Genomic DNA, 22,690 nt, shown 5'->3' on the forward strand with positions numbered 1-22,690 from the left:
ATAACCTTCTTTAATAAGCATCCACATGCGGTAATCAGTAGATTGTAAAAACGTTGTCATGCGGGTTTTCCAAAAATTAAAAGGTAGGTTATCGAACAGGGGAGGTTGGGTAATAGAATACCCTTCTGTAGTGTTACAATTCCCAAAGTTATCCAAGGATCAAAATTCAAAAAGTTTTCAAACTAATTTTTATGAATCCCGTTCTGATACCACTTGAAAGATTGTTAGGAATATTAAGCCCTATAGAACTGGCCCAAGCTAACCAAGAGGGGGGTGAATTGGTATTTTAAAAAATTCTTTTTACAAAGAAGTAAAATCTCATAAACCAAAATCAGACAACAAGAAAAATAAGTGCAGAAATCAAAGTGTGGAAGCAAGAAACAAGAACACAAAAATTTATAGTGGTTCGGTCGACTCGACCTATGTCCACTCCCCGGAGATGCCCTACGAGTATTGAACTACAATCCTGACTCTCCCTTAGCCCCCACAGCTAGGCGGAGAAGCCTTTACAAAGAACCTCTTTTTGCCACCCTAGCAAGGAAGAGAACCTATCTCCTTTTGATTCCTCCTGAAGCTGGCAGAGAACCACTATCAGTTGCTGAATCCTTACCTCTACCGACCCTTCCACAGACGAGAAACACTAGACAAAGAAGAAGCAGAGCGATCCTTGAAACAACTCTTGTGAATCCCATCACAAGCTCTCCCTCACATGATCCTCTCTCTCTCTCTCTCTCTCTCTCTCTCTCTCTCTCTTTCTCTCCTCAAGGTCTTCTCAGGTCAAGGCAACAGCAAAAGATTGTTCAAAAATGTTGAACAAGAGCTCTTAAATAGAAGAGCTTCAAAGGAGTTCATTAATTGCAAGTTGCCAACTATATCGTCCAGGACAATATAGAAATTGTCCTGGCCGATCAGTTCAAATCTTAGAATATCGGCCAGAGCATCGCCCTGAATGAAAACTGGATGATTGAAAATTGGCTTTATCGTCCAGTCCGATCAGTTCAAATCAGAGGAAAATCGTCCAGAGCATCATCCTGAATTCAAGCTGTCCGATCCTGATCGTCCTGCACATTGCCCTGAATTTGTACTGGCCAATATTTATCATCCGGAAGTAACTAAGCTTTTTGAAAAGATCATCTTGGATAATCTTGCGATCATCCAGGATGATATAATCGTATCAATCATCCTTAATTACTTCCTTGATTGTCTGATTAATTAATGCATAATTTGTGAATATCGTCCAGGCCGATCCAAGATCGTCCTGACTGATTACCAAAAAATATAGAACACCTTAATTGTTTATGGTGGCAATTTCTTTTTGTTTTGAGCTTATTGTCCTGGCCGATACACGTATCATCCAAGATGATCTACGTATGACGGCTACCTTAATTAAGAACCCCTGTTTAGATTTTCTATTTTAAGCCTGATCGTCCAGGACGATGTAAATATCGTCCTGGCCAATTTGAGTAAAAAATAAAATTCTAAGTCTCTCAAGTGTGTGTGTGTGTAGGGTTACTTAGCATCAGTCTCTTTGAACATTACAAATAGACTCAAGAAGAGAAAAAACAAAGTACAGATTGACTCAACCCTAACCTACTCAATCTTGAACTGGTTTCATTTTGTTCGTCCGATCTTCGATTCTTGAAAAGTTAAAAGTAACAGGCAGTCCAAAAGAATCAATAGTATTTGTCAATCATCAAAATATAAGTCATAAAAATAGATTTGCAATAATTTTTTATAAAAAGTATTTTTCAACCACAATTTTTTTAAATAAATAAAAAAATGAAGAAAATAGAAAGCAGTAAAAATAAATGATACAAGATTTATAGTGGTTCAGTCTAAACTAGACCGACATCCACTCCCCAAAGGCACCCTCTGAGTATTGCACTAATACCAATAGTGTCTGTCCTTTTTCACCTACAGTAAGGCGGAGAATCCTTTACAAACACTCTTTCCACCAATACCCGGTGCGGCAGAGAATCGTCGTCCTTTTACACTATCCTCAGTGTTGGCAGAGAACCGTCCTTCCTTTCACACTCTCCTAGTCAGGGCAGAGAACCCTTCATCCTTTCACACTCTCCTAGTGTGGGCAGAGAATCGTTCGTCCTTTCACACTCTCCTAGTGTGGACAGAGAACACTTCGTCCTTTCACACACTCCTAGTGTGGGTAGAGAACCCAATCTCCTTGACAGATCTTCTCACAAGAAAATTGGAAGGAAGAAAGAAAAAGAGTGAAGTAATCTCAAGTTACAAGTAGGAAATCTTACTTTTAAACACCAAGTGAAGCCTTCACGCTCTAGTGGTAGAAATCCTTCCTTGAATGTTCTCTCTCACTCTCTCCTTGACTATTATTTCAATAGCCATGAAGATCAACGAGCAAAAAGATTTGGTGGAAGTAAAAATTATACCTTATATAGGAGAGACAAGAAAAACCTTCCAAAATTGTAGAAATTTCAAGTTATCACGAAATGGATCATCCCGTACGATCGTGGATCATCCCGGACGGTTTTACTTAAAGTGTCGGAAACAATCCTGATGTATATTGGTATGAATTATGTTCGTACATGCTAATCATCCCGTTTGAACTAGGTTCGTCCGGTACGAAATAATTATTCCATAGGTCAATTCCAAAATCCCTGCAGGACGTAACCAATTGAGGTAAGTCACTTCGGTTCGTCCTAGGAAGAACAAGTTTCATCCTGCATGATTTTATATAGAGAGTTTCGTCTAGTGACGAAGGTTAATTTTGTCCTATATGATTTTATACAGAGAGTTTAATCTAGAGACAAACCATGCATTTTGTTTGGACGAACAGTGTAAAGTGAGAATCCTGAAACGTTCATCCCGAGACGAATGTTAAATTCATCCTTGACGATTAGGACTTAGAAAAATTTTCTCCCTGCCTGTTCGATCCATTGCTCTGCCGAGGGGTTAATTGACATGATCGTCTCATACGAATTAGGTTCATCCCGTACGATCAGTTCACAAAAATTATTCCCCCAAGTGTGTGTGTTGTGATTTTTCACTCAATTATAATCGCTCTCTCTCTCAATTCAAAACTTATAATTTACAAATGAATATTTGTTAAATTTGATTTGAAGTCTTCATAGCTTAGAGTTGATTTTCTTGAAATGTTAGTACACACGAGAGCAATAATAAATCTTCCAAAAAGTGTTAAGAGATATATATATACATAAAATAATAATATTTTAAAATCATCAAAATAATACAAGTTGCAATAATATAAAACATGCAAATAGCAACTCTTTTAACAATCTCCCCCTTTTTGATGATGACAAAATAATTATTATTTGTAGGATTTCAAATTCTACGAATCTCCTAAACTCCCCCTGAATTGATGAATACATGCAAAAATAAGGAGGCATAAATTTATTTGTAAAATTTTTTATTTTTCAAAATTTTTACAAAACAAGAAACATGCAAAACACACAAAAATAACAAAACAAAACAAAAACAATAAAACAAACATATAATTTCTCCCCCTTTTTGACAACAACAAAAAGTGAATAAGAAAAGAAGTTTTGAAATGTAGGTAGAAGTATGAAATTCATTTGATATGTTAATCTTGAAAGTGATTGAAGTAAGGCATGCAAATAAAATTAAAAAATTAGATAAATCATATAATTTCATATAATTTAAGAAGTGATATAACATAGATAATGAAAAGAATTTTTCAAAGACATGAGTCAATTTAGACATTAAGATAAAGAAAATTATTGCAATAAGGATGAATAAAAAATTTTATATTTCAAATTTCAATGTTAATTATAAATGAACATAAGATCAATTTTAATTAGGAGATTAAAAGAGTCCGAAAATAAGTAACTACCACATGTGGAGCTTTGCGCATCTTTTTCAATTTTATGATACATTTTTGTGCATCTTTTTCAATTTTATGATACAATTTTTGTGTATCTTTTTACTTTGGGCTTATTTTGTGCCTCTTTTTCTTATTGCAAACTTTTTGTGCAATACTTTTGATTTTTGTATATTTGTATAATTTTCAAGAGTAATTGAATTCTTTCCGAAATCAATAATCTAAAATTTTAAATTTTTCTAAGTGCATAAATACCATTTGAAAAAAGAAATACAAAATAAGAAAACATCTAAATTGCAATAATAATATTAAAGATAATGTAGTCTAAATAAGAGACATGCAATTAAAAATCCTAATAATATCAAGTTATAAGCATCACTTAAATTTAGAATAATTAAATTTTCTAATGAAATTAATTTTAATTTACAATTTTGGTTAAAGCACTATTAAGATTTAAAAAAATGAATGTCATAAATTTTAACACACATTTCAAAAATACTTAAACAACAAAACATTGGAATATATATTGATATCGAATAAAGATATTACAATTAAGTTCAAGATATCAATAAAAATACAACTAAAACAAGGAAAATACAACAATCTAAAAGAAAATAACAAATAAATAAACCACATAAACACATAACGAACACATAAACTACAAAGAAACACAGAACAAACACAAAAATCATTCTGATGGACCCTGATCTGGAGGAGGTGGTGGTGGTGTTGCACCAAAGAAGTTGAAATAACTACTCATCATAAGCATGTTGGTATTTATGTTATTTATCTGATCACGCATAAATCCGATATCTTGACTGTACTGAATATCCTGCTGCTGTAAATGATTTTCAATTTGATCAAACCTTTGATCAAAATGAGCCTTTAAATTGTCAAATCTTTGAACCAAATTCTGATAATTTGGTTCAGTAGCAGATGTAGGTTCAGCTTCTTCTTCTGTTTCACTCAGAACAACATGAGTTTTTCTAGGCTCTTCCTTATTGAAGATAGCTCTAAAGGATGCATCGTTTTAGTAGAGAGATTATTCAAAATCTTATTCTAGATGAATCAAATTATATTTCTTTTCCAAAATATAGGCAATCAGATGTCCTAAGGCTATGTTCTTCTTTCTTTTATGATCAACATGAACAATTTTAGAAAGGCCATAAATGTAGTCAATTAGGAGTTGAGCCTGATCTATAGGTTATCTGGTCATTATCAAGAAGGTAACAATAGAAAGAAGAGGTGTGATATTGACTCTATCACTAGCTTTAGGTATAATGGAAGTTCTAAGTATGTGCTAGATGATACGGGCATCACGAACTAAAGTTGCTACCTTAGATAAATGATCCTTAAAATTTACTCCTCTAATCATTCGATTTACTTCAGTCTAATTAAAATTTATGGAGGTTAAGATGTATTCTCTTAATCCTTCAGTCCTTAAGTTCAGGATGATACCAAGGTCAGCCTTGGTGATTTCAACTTTCTTTTTAAAAATAAAGGAAATGATGACAGAATGGTCGGAGTTGAAAGACATGTTCGCTAAAAAATAATGAAAGGTTTCCTTATTGTAGAAGTGTACTAGGGTGAGGATTAAGCCAAATTGAGTAGAGGTAAACAAGTGCATTACCTTAAAAGTTAATTCTTCCCGTAGGAGTACTCTAGATGGGGTGATTTTCATGGAGATAAACCTAGCATAGGATTCTTCATTGGCTTTAGAAAGGAAATTTTCAGAAGTGTTTCTTGGTGTACCCTTAGTCAAAGACTTTTGGCGCTTGCTAGAACTTTCCATTGAAAGATCTTGAGAGAAGAAAGGTTTGAAAGAGATGTGTGAATGTGACTGTTCAGTAAAAAATGCCATCAATCTAAAGAAAAACTGACTGTCAGTACCAGACCAAATTTTCGTTCGTCCTGTATGAATTCGATTCGTCACGTATGAAAAAAATTCGTATGGACAAACGAATGAGTCTAAAAAGAAACGGCTTTTCGTAAACACACAACTTACGAATCATCCTTTCGTACAGGCTTTTGATAAAAACGATCATACAGACGAACACGTGTTCATCCGGATGATCAGGAATTCAATTCGTTTTTATGGCTGTTAGAAACAGTCCCCCACTATAAACTGACATGTGTTCGTCTAGATGAACCAAAGGTTCGTACGGATGAAGTTCATATTAAAAACTATCTTATCCATTCAACTTATGCATTCACTCATCCTGTCGTTTGAAAAATTTCATTCCGGACGATCGTGACGATCGTACAGACGAATTACATTAAAAACTATTCTTAAAACGGTTTGAAATCACACAGTTTGTCATATTACACAAATCATCCCGTACGAAGCATTTTCATCCCGGACGATCATGACCACAAATTCACATTTTCACGAACATTTATTACATCCGGTGCAAGGACGTAGAGGAACGTCCGGTCGGAGCCAAATTTTTGCCAAAAAACTCGGTATTTTCTCGGTACAAGTAGGTATTATTTGATAATAACGATGAATACCGCTTTTTGAAGACCAATACCGAGTTATACCGAGCTATATCGAGAAATACCGAGTTGTACTGAGTTTTTTCTAGGAAAAACTCGGTACAACTTTTGTATAACTCGGTATTGCTCAAGATAGCTCGAAATAACTCGGTATTGGGTCTTCACATGATGTTATTCCTCGTTATTATTTGATATTGCTCGATGTTTACTCGGTACAAGTCGGTATTTGGGGGGAATTTGCCTCCGACCGGACGTTCCTCTACGTCCGGTCGGAGGACGTAATAATTTGCATCACAAAGGTGGTCCTTAGTAAAGTCTAGTTTTGGTATACCTCTTACTAAATTCTTTTGGGTAATCCTTCTAAGGTTTTTCATGCTAGAATGACAAAGTCTCCTATACCAAAGACATGATTCACCAGAAATAGTTTTCAAACAAAAAGCGGTAGGAATTTGAATGCAATTTAATTCTAGCATATAAACATTATTTACCCTTTTATCGTTTAACACATCTTTCCCATTTAGGCTTAATTTGCAACTAATAGGAAAAAATTTTACACTATAACCCTTATCACATAGCTAACATGTACTTAACAAATTATGCTTTAAGCCTTAAACCAATAACACATTGTCTATAAAAAAGTTTTTCAAATTTCCAATCATACCTGATCCAACCACTTTCTTTATGGTGTTATCTCCAAGTGTAACCTTGCCTCCACTCATGGCTTCCAGCGTTATGAATTGAGCAGTATCTTATGCTTTGAACATCCGATGTCAAGGTACCATATGCTCTCACGATGTCTTGTGTGAGAGCGACCCTACAAAAATATAAAATGTTAGACCTGGGAACCCAAACAAGTTTGGGTTCTCCTTTTAGCAATTTATAATCAGATGCATGTAAGATATGTCTAAATTTATGCATCTTATGTCTCCACACCAAATCAAATTTCATATTCAAAGTACAGGTGTGTGCTATATGTCCAAATAATCCTTAATTATTACATTTAACATTAGGAAAAGTATTCATAAGTCTTCTACCATTTGTTTGTCTTCTAAGGGATTCTATATACTTAGGATAAAATTTAGGATTTGTAAAATCTTCAAGTTTGGGGGTATCCTATTATCCTCGAGAGCTTTTATTTTCAACTTATAAAATGAATTCATATTTTCCAAGATTCGATTTGTATAATTGATTCGATATGTTTTGCTCTTTTATTCATTCTTAAATTTTTTAAATTCTTTTTCAAGGTCAGCATATGATGTTTTTAAATTCTCATGATTTTTATTCAAGTCATCAAATTCAATGAGTAGTTTCATGTGGTTGTCATCTATTAAAGCATTATCTTTCCTAAGGATTTCATGTTTTTTTTTAAGTTCTTCAAATTCTAAACTTACACTAGCATGCATCTTTTTCATTTTTTTATATGCATCATGCATGTGTTCAGAAACTTCAAACAATTCATTATAAGTTAAGTCACTTGCTTCTTCTTGATCTGACTGATCAGGACTATCTGCCATCAAGAAAAGATTGATGACTTCTTCTTCTTTTTCAGTTTCTGATGAATCTGAAGCAGAGTTCGTCTAAAAAGCTCTTTGAAACTTTTTCTTTCCCTTCTTTATAGTTAGTTTCTCCTCTACCTTCTCCTTGCTAGGAGTGGCTTTGAGTTTAGGAAACCTGGACATATCAAGACTGATTGCCCAAAACTTTGCCATTTTTGTTAAATTTACCTTTATTCCATTAGTGGCATCTCTTCTGTTTCCTCTTAAAAAATCTTCTAAATTGTCTAGTCATCAAAGCAATATCATCTTCATCCTCAAGTTATGAGTGCTCACTCTCAGACTCTTCCACTTTCAGTGCTATATTCTTCTCCTTTCGTGGTTCACCTGCATCAATCTTTCTTTGACTAACTCCTTGCTCGTAAGAAATAAGTGAACCAAGAAGATTGTCAATAGAATAAATGTTTAGATCTTTAAACTCTATAATTGCAATAATTTTTGCTTCATAAGAAGTAGGTAAACAACAAAGAATCTTATTAACCATTTCAACATTCGTTAGTTCCCTACCAAGTGCATGCAAAGAGGTGACTATTTGTGTGAATCTTGTGTACATATAAGAATTGGATTTATTTTGTTTTATGCGAAACAATTCATAATCATATAACAAGATATTAAGTCTTGATTGCTTAACCTCATTAGTCCCCTCATAAGTTATACAAAAACTATCCCATATGTCCTTTCGACTTTTGCAAGTGAAAACCCGCATGTAGTCTTCAGATTTTAAAGCAAAAAAGAAACTATTTAAATATTTAGCATTTAGTTGTGCTAAGTCACATTCTTCTATAGTCCAGTCTGCAAAAGGTGTTTCAACCCTAAATCCATCAACTAATGTAGTTGGTTTTGTATAACCTTCATGGACTAAGATCCACATACGATAATCAAGTGAATGTAAGAAAGTAGACATGCGTGTTTTCTAAAAATCAAAAGGTATATTGTCAAATAGTGGAGGTCTAGTAATAGAGTAACCCTCAGGTGTATTTCAATTTCCAAATGTAGCCATCTATGTTAATCAAAAAGTAGTTTAAACTTATAATTTTGAAACAAAGCTCTGATACCACTTGTTGAGTTTAGTGAATAGGTTGTTAAACCTAAGTTATTGTCCCAAGGCTACCAAGAGGGGGGGTGTGAATTGGTAGTTTAAATATTATCCCTCTTTTTGATCTTTTGAATCGAAAGTAATCTTTAATGAAATTTTTTATAAAAAGTATTTTTCAACCACAATTTTTTTAAACAAACAAAAAAATACAGAAAATAGAAAGCCGTAAAAATAAATGGTACAATATTTATAATGGTTCGGTCTAAACCAGACCTACATCCCCTCCCCAGAGGCACACTCTGAGTATTGCACTAATACCAATAGTGTCTCTCCTTTTGCACCCACAGCAAGGCGGAGAAGCCTTTACAAACACTCTTTCCACCAATACCCGGTGCGGTAGAGAGCCGTCATCCTTTTACACTATCCTCAGTGTTGGCAGAGAACCATCCATCCTTCCACACTCTCCTAGTGTGGGCAGAGAACCCTTAGTCCTTTCACACTCTCCTAGTGTGGGCAGAGAACCCTTCATCCTTTCTCACTCTCCTAGTGTGGGCAGAGAACCCTTCATCCTTTCACACTCTCTTAGTTTGGGCAGAGAACCCTTCGTCCTTTCACACTCTCCTAGTGTGGGCAGAGAACCCTTCGCCCTTTCACACACTCCTAGTATGGGAAGAGAACCTGATCTCCTTGATAGATCTTCTCACAAGAAATCTAGAAGGAAGAAAGAAAAAGAGTGAAGTAATCTCAAATTACAAGTAGGAAATCTTACCTTTGAACACCAAGTGAAGCCTTCATGCTCCATTGGTAGAAATCCTTCCTTGAATGCTCTCTCTCACTCTCTTTTTGACTCTTCTTTCAATAGGTACGAAGATCAATAAGCAAAAAGATTTGATAGTAGTAAAAATTAGACCTTATATAGGAGAGACAAGAAAAACCATCCAAAACTGCAAAAATTTTAAGTTATCATGAAATGGATCGTCCCGTATCGTGGATCATCCCGAACGATTTTACTTAAAGTGTCGGAAACAATCTTTATGTATATTGGTTTGAATTATGTTCGTACACGCTAATCGTCCCGTACGAACTATGTTCGTCCGGTATGAAATAGTTATTCCATAGGGTTCCAAAATCCCTACAGGACGTAACCAACTGAGGTAAGTCGGTTCGGTTAGTCCTGGGACGAACAAGTTTCATCCTGGATGATTTTATACAGAGAGTTTAGTCCAGAGACGAAGGTTAATTTTGTCCTGTATAATTTTATACACAGAGTTTTGTGTAGATACAAACCATGTATTTCGTCTAGACGAATAGTACAAAGTGAGAATCCCGAGACGTTTATCCTTGGATGAATGTTAAATTCATCCTGGACGATTAGAACTTAGAAAAATTTTCTCCGTGCCTGTTCGATACATTGCTCTATCGAGCGGTTAATTTACATGATTGTCTTGTATGAACTAGGTTCATCCTGTACGATTAGTTCACAAAAATTATTCCCCCAAGTATATGTGTTATGATTTTTCACTCAATTACAATCACTCCCTCTCAATTTAAAACTTTTAATTTACAAATGAATATTTGCTAAATTTGATTTGAAGTCTTCATAGCTTGAATTGATTTTCCTGAAATGTTAGTACACACTAGAGCAATAATAAATCTTCCAAAAAGTGTTAGGAGATATATATATACATAAAATAATAATATTTTGAAATCATCAAAATAATGCAAGTTGCAAGAATGTAAAACATGCAAATAGCAACTCTCTTAACAGATGACCTGTTAGTGAAAAGATATGATTATTCACAAAGTAATGGATACACATAAATAGGCACTACATCTGAGTAAAAACATCAGCACATCAACATTAGTTTTGTTCATGAGAGCTATGGCACCAATCTTTCAACATTGCATCACTACTTGGCTAATTTGTGTTTTCTTATAAATAATAATTATGTTATATTCATAAGGGAATTTAGACACTTATATAATTTTAGAACTTTTTATAGTACTTATTTAGACCTCTCTTAGAGTACAATGTAATAGAGTTTAGGGAAGTATTAAATAAACCCATTAGAGTGTTTAATTAGTGTTTGTTTGAGCAACTCCATATATTAAGGAAGATGAAGTGTAGAAGAGACATATTAATTCTTTCTGGTGATATTATTCTCTTTTTTTACATTATTCTATGATTTTAATGAAAACAAGTTTGCTTATCTTTCTTCATTTTCAAGCTAATTCTTTAGTTTTGGATTAATGATGAAGAAAATTGAAGGTGCTTAGATGACACTAAAAAGTGCTCTGAAAACACTTGAAAGTTCGTTAGGGATGTTAAGCCCTTATAACTGGCCCAAGGCTAATAATAAGATAGATAGGTGAATCAATATTTAAAACAAACACAATCTTAAATCCAAAAAACAAGATTCACCACAATCAAAACCAACGATGCGGAAATTAAAAGTGCGGAAGTAATAAAGAAAGAACACACCAGATTTATAGTGGTTCGGTCAAACCTTGTCCTACGTCCACTCATTAGAGGCACCCTCTAAGTATTGCACTACAAAAGTGTCTCTCCTTTAGCCCCCACAGCTAGGCGGAGAAGCCCTTACAAAATCACTTCCACCTTCCCCGGTGCGGCAGAGTCGCCGGGTCCTTTGACACCAACGAGATCTTCTTCTTTGGTGAACTTCCCTCGAGACATGCCTTGAATCCGACGGTATTAAGGTTCAAGCCTGCCATAGCAACCGTGTAGAATCCCCCTCCGCACTCCCTTGAGTCCCCCCTCACAGGATCTTCTCCCTTTCTCAGACTTCATCCGTTCCTCACTCCCTTTCAAGCTTTCTCTTCAAGTTTCCCCCACAAGAATGAAGCTACAATGGCTGCCAAAAGCACTTACAAAGTGCCTTGTCATCTCTTAAATAGAAGAGCTAAAAATGAGCTCATTAATGCAAGTTGCCGACATTAGCATCCAGGACGATAGACATATCGTCCTGGCCGATTAGTTCAAATATGAGGAAAATTGTCCTGAATATCGCCCTAAAATGAAGCTGGATGATGTCTAATCATCCCGTACGATCTTGCGATTGGCCCGGACGAAATCACCATTAATTGCTTTCCAAAATTACCAAAGAAATTTTGGAAAAATTGTCCTGGATCGTCCTGGCCGATATTTTATAGTCCAGGCCGATCCACCAGGCCGATATCTAAAAATAAGAAATTCTTAAGTAGATCTGGCGGCAGATTATTTCTGAATTGAGCCTATCGTCCTGGCCGATACAAAATCGTCCAATACGATGTGTTTTGCATAATGATGGCTACTTTAATGAGGATGCTCTAAATAGGGTTTCTGCTTTTGAACAGATCGTCCAGGCCGATATAAATATCGTCCTGGACGATGTTACCAAAAACATAAACTCTTAGGGAATTGTCAGAAATCTTCCAAGTTATAAAGCATCAGGAGCCACACCAAATACAATAGACTCAAGAAAGGAAAAAGGGTACAAACTGACTCAGACCTAATCTACCCAATCTTGAGCTGGTTCCAAATTGCAGTCTAATTGTGTGAACCTGAAATGTTAGTAGATAAGGAAGTCGTAGAGAAAAAGAATGTTTGCTATCATCAAAATCATAAGCCTTAGATCCACAACAATCTCCCCCTTTTTGATGATGTCAAACATTTCAATTTGAATTTACTAAAAGGAACATTTTCTCCTAATCTCCCCCTCACTAGAATAACACTTTAAAAAAATAGGGGATATAAAAATATTTTTGATGTTTTAAAATCTTTTTAAAAAGAAAGAAAAAAAAGATACAAATTCAACAGTACGTTCTCCCCCTTTGACATTATCAAAATAGACGAGGCACAAACAAAAAACAAAACAAAAGGCAAAAAATGTTCCCTGATCTAGTCAAAAAACAAATATTCTTAAAATGAGAAAGTTACCTCTTAGTTTTAATCAAAAAACTTAGTAGAATTGGATTGACAACGCATAGCCCAGAAAAGGTTAGAAACTCAGAATTTGATAATCCAAACTCAAGTTCTTTAAAAAGGCTCAAAAAATTTTTAATCCAATATCCAATTCAAGGAATAAACGGGAAAAAGAAACATTAATTTTTCAAAACTCCTTTCATAAAACATATCTAATAGAAGATCAATGCACGAACTGCTGAATCAAGAACCAAGATTTTCAAGCACAAGTTTCGAGCATATCAAGGATTTTCTTAGGCTTTTAGTAGTATAAGAAAAAAAATAAGTATATTTTTTTTGTGGGCTCATTTTATGCCCTTTATCACTTGAATGGCTCAAATCCTTTGATTTTTAATACACTTTGTGTATTTTTTTAATTTGGCGTCATTGCGCATCTTTTGATTTGGCATCTTTGGCCACTTTTTTTTTATTTTCAAAAAATATGCTTTATTTCTTAAATTTTCAAAACTAAAGTAAATCCAAATTATTGACAACACGAACAACTTGATTAAGAAAATTTTAAGGTGGATTCAACAATCTTGCAAAAGATTCCTATGCGATAGAAAAAATGTAGGAAGATGAAAAAAGTTTCAAAATCCAATTTAAAATATGATGAAGATTTTAAATCAAAAGGAGAATAACCTTTTTTAGAAAATAGAGATTGAGAGTCAAAAACATGAGTTTCCTTTCATTGACTATTTTAGAGAAGTCAAACACAACTTACTAAAGATTTCAAGAAAAAATAGGAAGTAGATTTTTTATTTTTAGAAAAGTGAATGTGTGTGTTGATCAGAGAAAAAACTTTCATGAAAATGAAAATTTCAAAGAATAAACAAAACAAAAACATAAAATAAAAATAAAAAATATAAAAACAAAATCACAAAATAAAAATATAAAAGGCTTTTAACCATTATCTCTCTACTGGTCAGATGCTTCAGAAACCAGATCTGCCCATGAGATTTTTTGCATTTCATTATTTCCCCAGTTTAAATTTTGCTTCACCTTGCCCTTTTCTTTTGTAGGAAGAATTCTTAAATTAGGGCACTGATTTTCATATGTCGCTTCCTGCATCGAAAGCAAATAACGTCAAAATAAATATATACATCCTTACCACTTTTACCTTTTTTCCACTTTTGATTATGCTTTGGTGAGCTTTGTGATTTGCTTGTCAAGTTATTGCATTCGTCACCAACTAAGCTATCTCTTTCTATATCTTCAATTTTTAGAACAATCATTTCACCAGCATCCAAAAGTCTTTGACCCAAACCTTGCTCGTAGGCAATGAGTGAGCCAATCAAATTATCAATAGAATAATCATTCAAATCTTTTGATTCACAAATAGCAACTACTTTGGCATTAAACTTATCCAGTAGACAACGAAGAATTTTGTTAGCTTTTTCAAAATTTGAAAATTCTTTTCCTAAAGCATATAATGAGTTTACAAATTGAATGAATCTAGTATACATGTCTAAGATCGTTTCATAAGATTTTATGGAAAATAATTCAAAATCATGCATTAACAAATTCAACTTGAATTGCTTGATTTCATTCGTGCCTTCATATATGGTATGTAATTTATCCCAAACTTCCTTACCAGTAATGCATGTGGATACTAACATAAAATCATCAGAATTTAAAGCACAAAAAAAGCAATTTAAAGATTTTGCATTCAACTGAGCATTTACTTGTTCTTCTCTATTCCATAGATTAAAAGGAATATTAGTTTTAACTCCATTAACAATACATGACGGTGATGAATAACCAGTTAAAATCATATGCCACATGCAAAAATCAATCGATTGCAAGAAAATAGACATGCGAGTTTTCTAAAAATCAAATGACATATTTTCAAATAAAGGAGGTCTGGTGATTGAATAACCTTCCGCAATATTACGGTTAGCCATGGATCAAAAATTCAAAAGCTTTTAAAAACTTATTTTATGAACACTGCTCTGATACCACTTGAAGGTACTCAGATGACACTAGAAAGTGCTCTGAAAACACTTGAAAGTTTTTTAGGGATGAGCTCTTATAAATTGGTCCTAGGCTAATAATGAGATAAAGAGGTGAATCAATATTTAAAACAAACACAATCTTAAATCCAAAAAATAAGATTCACCACAATCAAAACCAACGATTCGGAAATTAAAAGTGCAGAAGTAATAAAGAAAGAACACACCAGATTTATAATGGTTCGGTCAAACCTTGACCTACGTCCAATCCTTGGAGGAACCCTCCAAGTATTGCTCTACAAAAGTGTCTCTCCTTTAGCCCCCACAACTAGGCGGAGAAGCCCTTACAAAATCACTTCCACCTTCCCCGGTGCGGCGGAGTCGCCGGGTCCTTTAACACCAAGAAGATCTTCTTCTTTGGTGAACTTCCCTCGAGGCAAGCCTTGAATCTGACAGTATTAAGGTGCAAGCCTACAGGAGAAATCGTGTGGAATCCCCCTCCACACTCCCTTGAGTCCCCCCTCACAGGTTCTTCTCCCTCTCTTAGACTTCACCCATTCCTCACTCCCTTTCAGGCTTTCTCTTCAAGTTTCTCCCACAAGAACGAAGCTACAATGGCTACCAAAGACACTTACAAAGTGCCTTGTCATCTCTTAAATAGAAGAGCTAAAAACAAGCTCATTAATGCAAGTTGCCGACATTATCGTCCAGGATGATAGACATATCATCATGGATGATTAGTTCAAATATGATGAAAATCATCCTGAATATCGCCCTAAAATGAAGCTGGAAGATGTCTAATCATCCCGGACGATCTTGCGATCGGCCCGGACAAAATTACCATTAATTGCTTTCCAAAATTTCCAAAGAAATTTTGGAAAAATTGTCCTGGATCGTTCTGGCCAATATTTTATAGTCCAGGCTAATCCACTAGACCGATATCCAAAAATAAGAAATTCTTAAGTAGATATGGCAACAGATTCTTTCTGAATTGAGCCTATTGTCCTGGCCGATTGGAAATCATCCAGGATGATGTGTTTTGCATAATGACGGCTGCTTTAATGAGGATGCCCTATTTAGGGTTTCTGCTTTTGGACAGATCGTCCAGGCCAATATAAATATCATCCTGGACGATGTTACCAAAAACATAAACTCTTAGGGAGCTGTTAGAAATCTTCTAAGTTACAAAGCATCAGGAGCCACACCAAATATAATAGACTGATTGTAGACATTTTGGATTCTGAGATTATGGATGTAATCAGATTGCTAGTTAATAACAAAGTTCCTTGATGCGATGGTATAACTTATTCTTTTTCGATGCTTATTGGAGTATTATAGGGAATGATGTGTGCAAAGCAGTGAGAAGATTTTTTTTTATAGAAAAAATGTACAAGGAATGAAGGACACTCTTGTTGTTCTTATTCCTAAAATAAATAATCCAGTTACTCCTTCTGGTTTTCATCCTATAAGCTTGTGTAACCCTATTTATAAAATTACGGCTAAGATTTTATTGAACAAGCTATTGTTGGTCGTTCCCAAGATTATTTCTGAAGAATAGGTAGCTCTTTTTAAAGGAAGATCTATATAGGATCATTTATTACTAGCTCAAGAGATGTTCTATAAGATCAGGATTTCCAAATCAAGCGATGGTATGGTGGCTATCAAGATGGACATGGAGCAAGCCTACGACAGCATGTGTTGGACTACTCTTAATAAGATGATGGTTCTCTTGGGCTTTCTTGAGAAGTTTGTAAACTTGTTAATGGAGTGCATTGTGGAACCAAGGTTTTCTATCCTAATCAATGGTGGGTTCTCCAAATAGATTGTGGGGAAGACTGGTTTCCATTAAGGTTGTCCACTCTCGCCTTTCCTTTTTATCACGTGTTCTCAATTGCTCTCTAATGCCTTTTCTAATGAAGGCAAGGATTTAGGTATTAGAATTGCTCCAAAGGTTCAAAAGATTTCTCATTTTCTTTACGTAGATGATGTCTTATTATTTTATGATGCTAAGCTAAAGAGTATTAAGAAATTGAAGAGAATTTTATGTGATTATTGTGGCTACACTGGTCAGAGATTGAATCCTCAAAAATCTACTATGATTTTTGGTAAAACAGTTGAGAGGAGAAGGAAGAAAAGGATTGCAAAAATTATGGGGATTAATATGGTTGATGAAATGGAGTATTTGGGAACCAAGATTGCTCTAAGGAGATTGAGAAAAGTTTATTTCCAAATTCTTTTGGATAGTTGTTTGAAGATATTAAATGCTTGGGGGAATAGATGCATTTCCCTTGTTGGAAGACTGGTTTTGGTGAAGATGGTTTTTATTAATCTTCCCTTATTTTTTATGCCTCATTCCCTTGTTCCTTTAAGTATATTGAAGGAATTTGAGAAACTTTATAGGAATTTTATTTGGAATAAGCATGATGGAAGTCATGGGATGCACTATGTGGCTTGGGAAGTGCTGTGCAAACCAAAAGCATTGGGTGGTTGGGGAATACAGTCAGCTGTGTCCAGCTTGGAACCGTTGAGGGCAAAGTTTGCATGGAAATTATTGGTTAATCCAACCTCCGGCAAACAAAAATTTATTGGCCAAATATGGTGATGGTTGGTGGAATGATGAGGCATTGAAGGGTGGTTCTTCAGCATGGAAGATCATTGCTATTGGTTGGAAGGCTCTTAGAAGTTTTGTTAGATGGAAAGTTGTGGTGGTTACAAATATAAATGTCCTTAAGGATGTTTGGATCATGGATAAAAATTTTCTCAAATGGCCCACTTTTGTTGCTAACTTTGAAGATGATAATACAACTCTTGACTTCTTCATTCAAGATGGTAAATGGAATTTTGTAAACTGCTTCTATTTTTTAGAGAGGATCTTGTTGTTTTGATTAGCAATATTCAGATTTGTCAAGAGTATGATGTGGACTTCATGGAGCTAAAAAATCAAATTTTTGGAAAATATATCTAGCTATGTTGAGGGAAGACGTCTTAAAGGAGCTAGTATATATGGAGCTTGCTTCATGGATTTACAAGTTGAACTTGAATGCTTTGGTAGAGTTGTTTATTTAGAGAATTTGCAAAGGTGCTTTACCTAAAGCTAATTATTTGATGAGAAGGAAGCTTGCTACCCGCAATTTTTGTCCAAGGGGATGTGGTGAGGTTGAAGATATAAATCATGTGACTACTATGTGCTCAAAATTGTTAAAGGTAATTGGAATATTGAGAAAATGGGGATTTATGGTTCCAAAAGTCATTTCTTTACAACAATGTTTGTATGAACTGAAATCAATATCTGGAAAGAATTCACTGATGGTGAAGATGTACTTCTCCTTGCTATGGTTTTCTTGGAGAAACAGAAATAAGTTAAAACATAGGAAGGTAGAAGATAGTGAAAAAGTGATTGCTTCCAACGTTCTTAGCTTTTTAAGTTTTTTTTTTTTCTTGAAGAAAATGCATAAAAATTGCATTAATAAGGAAAAGAAAACAAACTAAGAATTCACCATACTAGATTCCTCCTTTATAATATACATAAAAAGAGGAGGAATCTTATCTATGGTTACATCTTCCCAAACAAAAGAACTCATAATCCATAGTTAGCACAAAGATCTGCTAACTTATTACAATTTCTATCAACTAAATTAAAAACAATATGCTGAAATTCTTCATAAGGTTAACAACCATCATACCTCAATGGATCTTTATAATTTGTATTTTGCAAGTACGTTATCACATTAGCATTGTCTCCTTCAATTATAATGCCCTTGAACTTGAACATGCAATCCTTGATCACCTCTTTGAATGATTGAATAGCCAACATCTCCAAAGTTGCAATATCCCAATGAATATATGGTTAACCAAATGCCAAGGGAAATCTTACTTGATGATCACGTACCACACCACCAATTCCAGCTTTATAAGAAGGAAGAATGGAAGCATCCACATAGACCTTAAGCCAATCGGGTGGTGGGGGATACAAATGAGTATTGAACAGTCTAAATGACTGATTAGTATCCCATTTACCCGAGAAATTAATAGAACCTTGAGCCATAGTAGAAGAATAGCTCACAGCATTAGATCCATTGTTAAACGAGCAGATTTCATTATCATTGTGAATCAACTTGTTCCTAGATTTCCAAGTGAAGAAAACCACATTGCAATATAAATTGACCATAAAAGATCTTTCAAAAGATAACCAGTTGTTGCATTCAAGTAATGAATTGAAATCAAGAATATGAAATCCCCACTTATCCATTAGATGAAAAACTTCTTTCAGTTTTTTGCATCTAGCAACCACATGATTTAAGTCTTCATCTTCCATGCAATTTCTCGGGCAAAGACTGGAATTGAGCAGTCTTCTATGTTCCAAAAATTTGTATGTAGGAATGGCAACAATATAAATCCTCCACCAAAAATTCTCTACCCTTGGATTCAACTTGGCTTTTTTGATCCAACTCCAGTAATTTTGAGTACCCGACAGATTTACAGATTTTTGTATAATCATTGCATAAATTGATTTGCCACTCAATGGATTAATCAATTCCCTCTTGTCTTCCATAAAATCATTGTTAATCTTAACTTGAGAAATTAAGTTAACAAGATCATTTCCCATGTGGTTTCTAACAACATCCACATTCCATCTACCATCAATGATAAAATTTGAAACAAGAAATCTGCTATCATCATTAGGAGTAACAAAAGTTGGCCATTTGTTCAAACTTTAGTCTAAGATCCAATTGTCATTAAAACCATCAATGTCAACACCATTGACAACATTCCATCTAATAATTGTGCTAAGTGATTTACCTCCGTCAGCAAGGATTTTCCAAGAACAAGAACAAGTTCTCCTTGAAACGGTTCCATCCAGAATATTTCCATATTTAGGGTAGAGGATTTTATGTAGCAGTGATCCTTGTCTTCCATGTATCTCCATGCCAATTTAGCTCTCAATGGTCCTACAAAACTTGAACAAGAGTGAAGGTTTCTTCCACCACAAGCAATTGGTAAACACATAACATTCCATTTAACATAATGGATGCCATTTCTAGTATTGGATTTATTCCAGATAAAATTTCTGCATATTTTGTTAACTTCATCAAGCACACTCTTTGGAACTAAAGAGTTTGTACAATGAAAAATAGTAAAAGAAGAAAGGATAGTTTTAGACAACAAAATCTTTCCTGCCAAAGAAATGAGTTTTCCTCACCAAATGTTTGTCATTTCAATGCTTTGTCAATGATAAATTGAAAATCTTCTTTAGCTAGTCTTGTAGTAGCTAACTTTATTCCAAGATAAGTCAATTCCTTGGAAACTTTGAACCCCATGATACGGGTAATGGATTTCTTCAACCTTTTTTTAACCATTTTTCCAAAAATCATGCTAGATTTGTTGAAGTTGATGCTTAAACCTGTACATTCACATAATTTTTCCAGAATAGATTTTACTTCTTTGACTACTTTCCCTTTTGCTTCCAAAAAGATGATAATATCATCAGCATATAACAAATGAGAAAGTCTAAGACCATTGGAGCATAACTGAATTCCAATGCTATCTTCTCTGAGCTTCAAAGCCAAAGATAGAAGTTGAGCACAAAGAATAAAGATAAAGGGAGATAAAGGACAACCTTGTCTAAAGCCACTCTTCCCTTCTATCCAATTGGAAAGATTTCCATTGATAAGAATAGAAAATTTTGAGTCTTGGACACGCTCTAAAATTAGATTAGAGAAATTTGAAGGAAATCGAAAAAGTTACAGAATTTTCCTTAAGGCCGGCCACCCCATAGAATCAAAGGCTTGTTCTATATCAATTTTGAAAGCCATCAAACCTTTAGTAAAATGAAAATACCTGAGTTTATGCATCACCTCTTGAGCAATAAGCACTTGATCCGAAAGAGATCTACCTCTCAAAAAAACAGCTTGTTCTAATAAGATGAGTTTGGGAATGATAGAAGACATCCTGTTAAGTAAAACTTTTGCCACTACTTTATAAACCGAATTACATAAGCTAATCGGTCTAAAATTAGAAGGAACTAAAGGATTAGAGACTTTAGGGATAAGCACAATGATCGTTTCCTTCCAATAAGGATCCATATTTGAAGTTTCCAAAAAGGCATTTATAGCATTCCAAAAATCAATCTTAATGATATCCCAATAGGCTTTTAAAAAAGAGAAGGTAATACCATCATTACCTGGGGATATATTATTGCCACTGGATTTGATCACATCTTCAACTTCCTTGAATGTGAAGGCTTTGTCAAGAAAAAATCTGTCTTCTTCATCAAGTGATTTCTCTGGGTTGGGCCAATTGTCCAAATTGCATTCTCTAATTCTCCATTTATCTTTGAAGTAATTGAGCAACAAATTCTCAATACATTGCTGATCTTCCACAATAATTCCATCTTCATTTTTAATTTTTTCTATGAAATTAGAGTTCCTTCTAGCCGAAGCAAACGTTTGAAAAAACTTGGAAATACAATCTCCTTCCATCATCCACTTTACCTTAGCTCTTTGTCTCCACCATTTCTCCAATCTATCAAGAGTAGAATTGAGTTCCTCTACTTTGAATTTGAGTAACCAACCATCATCATCCGAAAGAAAACCATCATTTGCCTCCTTTAATTGTAAGTCTTCAATTTGTTTCAAAAGATCACCTTTCAATGTGATTAAGCATTTCATTTTTTCTTTACTCCAATAGAACAAAGCTTTTAATGACTTCCTCATCTTAGTATTCAGAATTTGAGCAAAGTTACCCTCACATTTTTTCTTACAAATGCCTTTAATTACTGCTGCCGAGGCCTTGTTTCAAGCCCAAATATCTTCAAATCTTAACACCTTCTTAGAAGCATGATGAACCATGAGATTAAGGAGGATTGGACAATGATCGAAAGCAACACGAGCCAAGTGCTTAACCACAAACCGATTTGAAGTGTTCAAAGCACAAGAGTTTAAGAGGCATCTATCAAGCCTTTCAAGAATTTGATCAACACCATTTTGAGTATTACACCAAGTGAACTTAGGCCCCACATATCCAATTTCATGAAAATCATGATTAGATGAAAAATTCTTCATTTCTTTAGGTCCTAGGGAAAATTTAAATCTTTTCCCTCCTTTTATATCTTCTTTAGAGAGAATGCAATTAAAGTCACGTCCAATCACCATATTCAATTCCTTTGAAGAATAGTTTCCCAAGCATTCCCAAATACTTCTTCTTTTGTAGACATCCTTGCTACCATAGATAGTTGTAAGTCTTCATTTTCCTTTGTTAGGGACCTCCAAATCTCCAATAATGAGTTGAGAAGAAGCTTCAATCAATTGAAAATCAGCAATACTAGATTTCCACAAAACTAGAATACCTCCAGAAAAGCCTTCTGAAAGAACCTGAGAAAAATTCCATTCACTACCAATAAGAATATCAATATCTTTCCTATCAAAATAGGAAATTTTAGTCTCTAGAAGACCAATGAAAAAAAAACACCATGCTCCTTAACCACCTCCTTTAAGTATAGAGAAGCTCTCCTCTTTCTAGCTTCTCTACAATTCCAAAATAAAATAGAGGAATTCATAGATTAAGAGGGGAAATTGTCCCCGCCTTAAAGTTCACCTTGACTTTACAAACCACATCAGTTCACCTATTTCTAGGGACCAAATTGATGGGTCCCAAATTTTTCAATTGTTTAGAGCCCCTCTTCTTAACATTAGAAGATGTATCTTCCTTGGGATCATTGATGTTCTTCAATTCCTGGATAATTGGTTTGAGAGTTTTGTCTTCAACTATTTCTTCATCATTTTTTCTGTTCCATCTTCAGAAAGGACTATCTCACCATCTTCAACCAGCTCATCTAAAATACTAAATTTGTTAGTATTT

The 22,690-nt window shown here is 34.5% G+C and overlaps 1 protein-coding gene across 1 annotated transcript in view; it reads left to right on the top strand.

Moving 5' to 3' along the window:
* The window catches only part of LOC110096650, a 25,341-nt gene extending 7,906 nt beyond the window's left edge, over window positions 1–17,435 (top strand). The window contains exon 4 of the mRNA XM_028697817.1: window positions 16,948–17,435. Coding sequence (XP_028553650.1) covers window positions 16,948–17,435 — 488 coding nt within the window. The remainder of the gene's footprint in view (window positions 1–16,947) is intronic.
* The last annotated feature ends 5,255 nt before the right edge of the window (window positions 17,436–22,690 follow it).

This window comes from Dendrobium catenatum, unplaced genomic scaffold (genome assembly GCF_001605985.2).
Source record: "Dendrobium catenatum unplaced genomic scaffold, ASM160598v2 fragScaff_scaffold_1000, whole genome shotgun sequence".
Classification (NCBI taxonomy): domain Eukaryota; kingdom Viridiplantae; phylum Streptophyta; class Magnoliopsida; order Asparagales; family Orchidaceae; genus Dendrobium; species Dendrobium catenatum.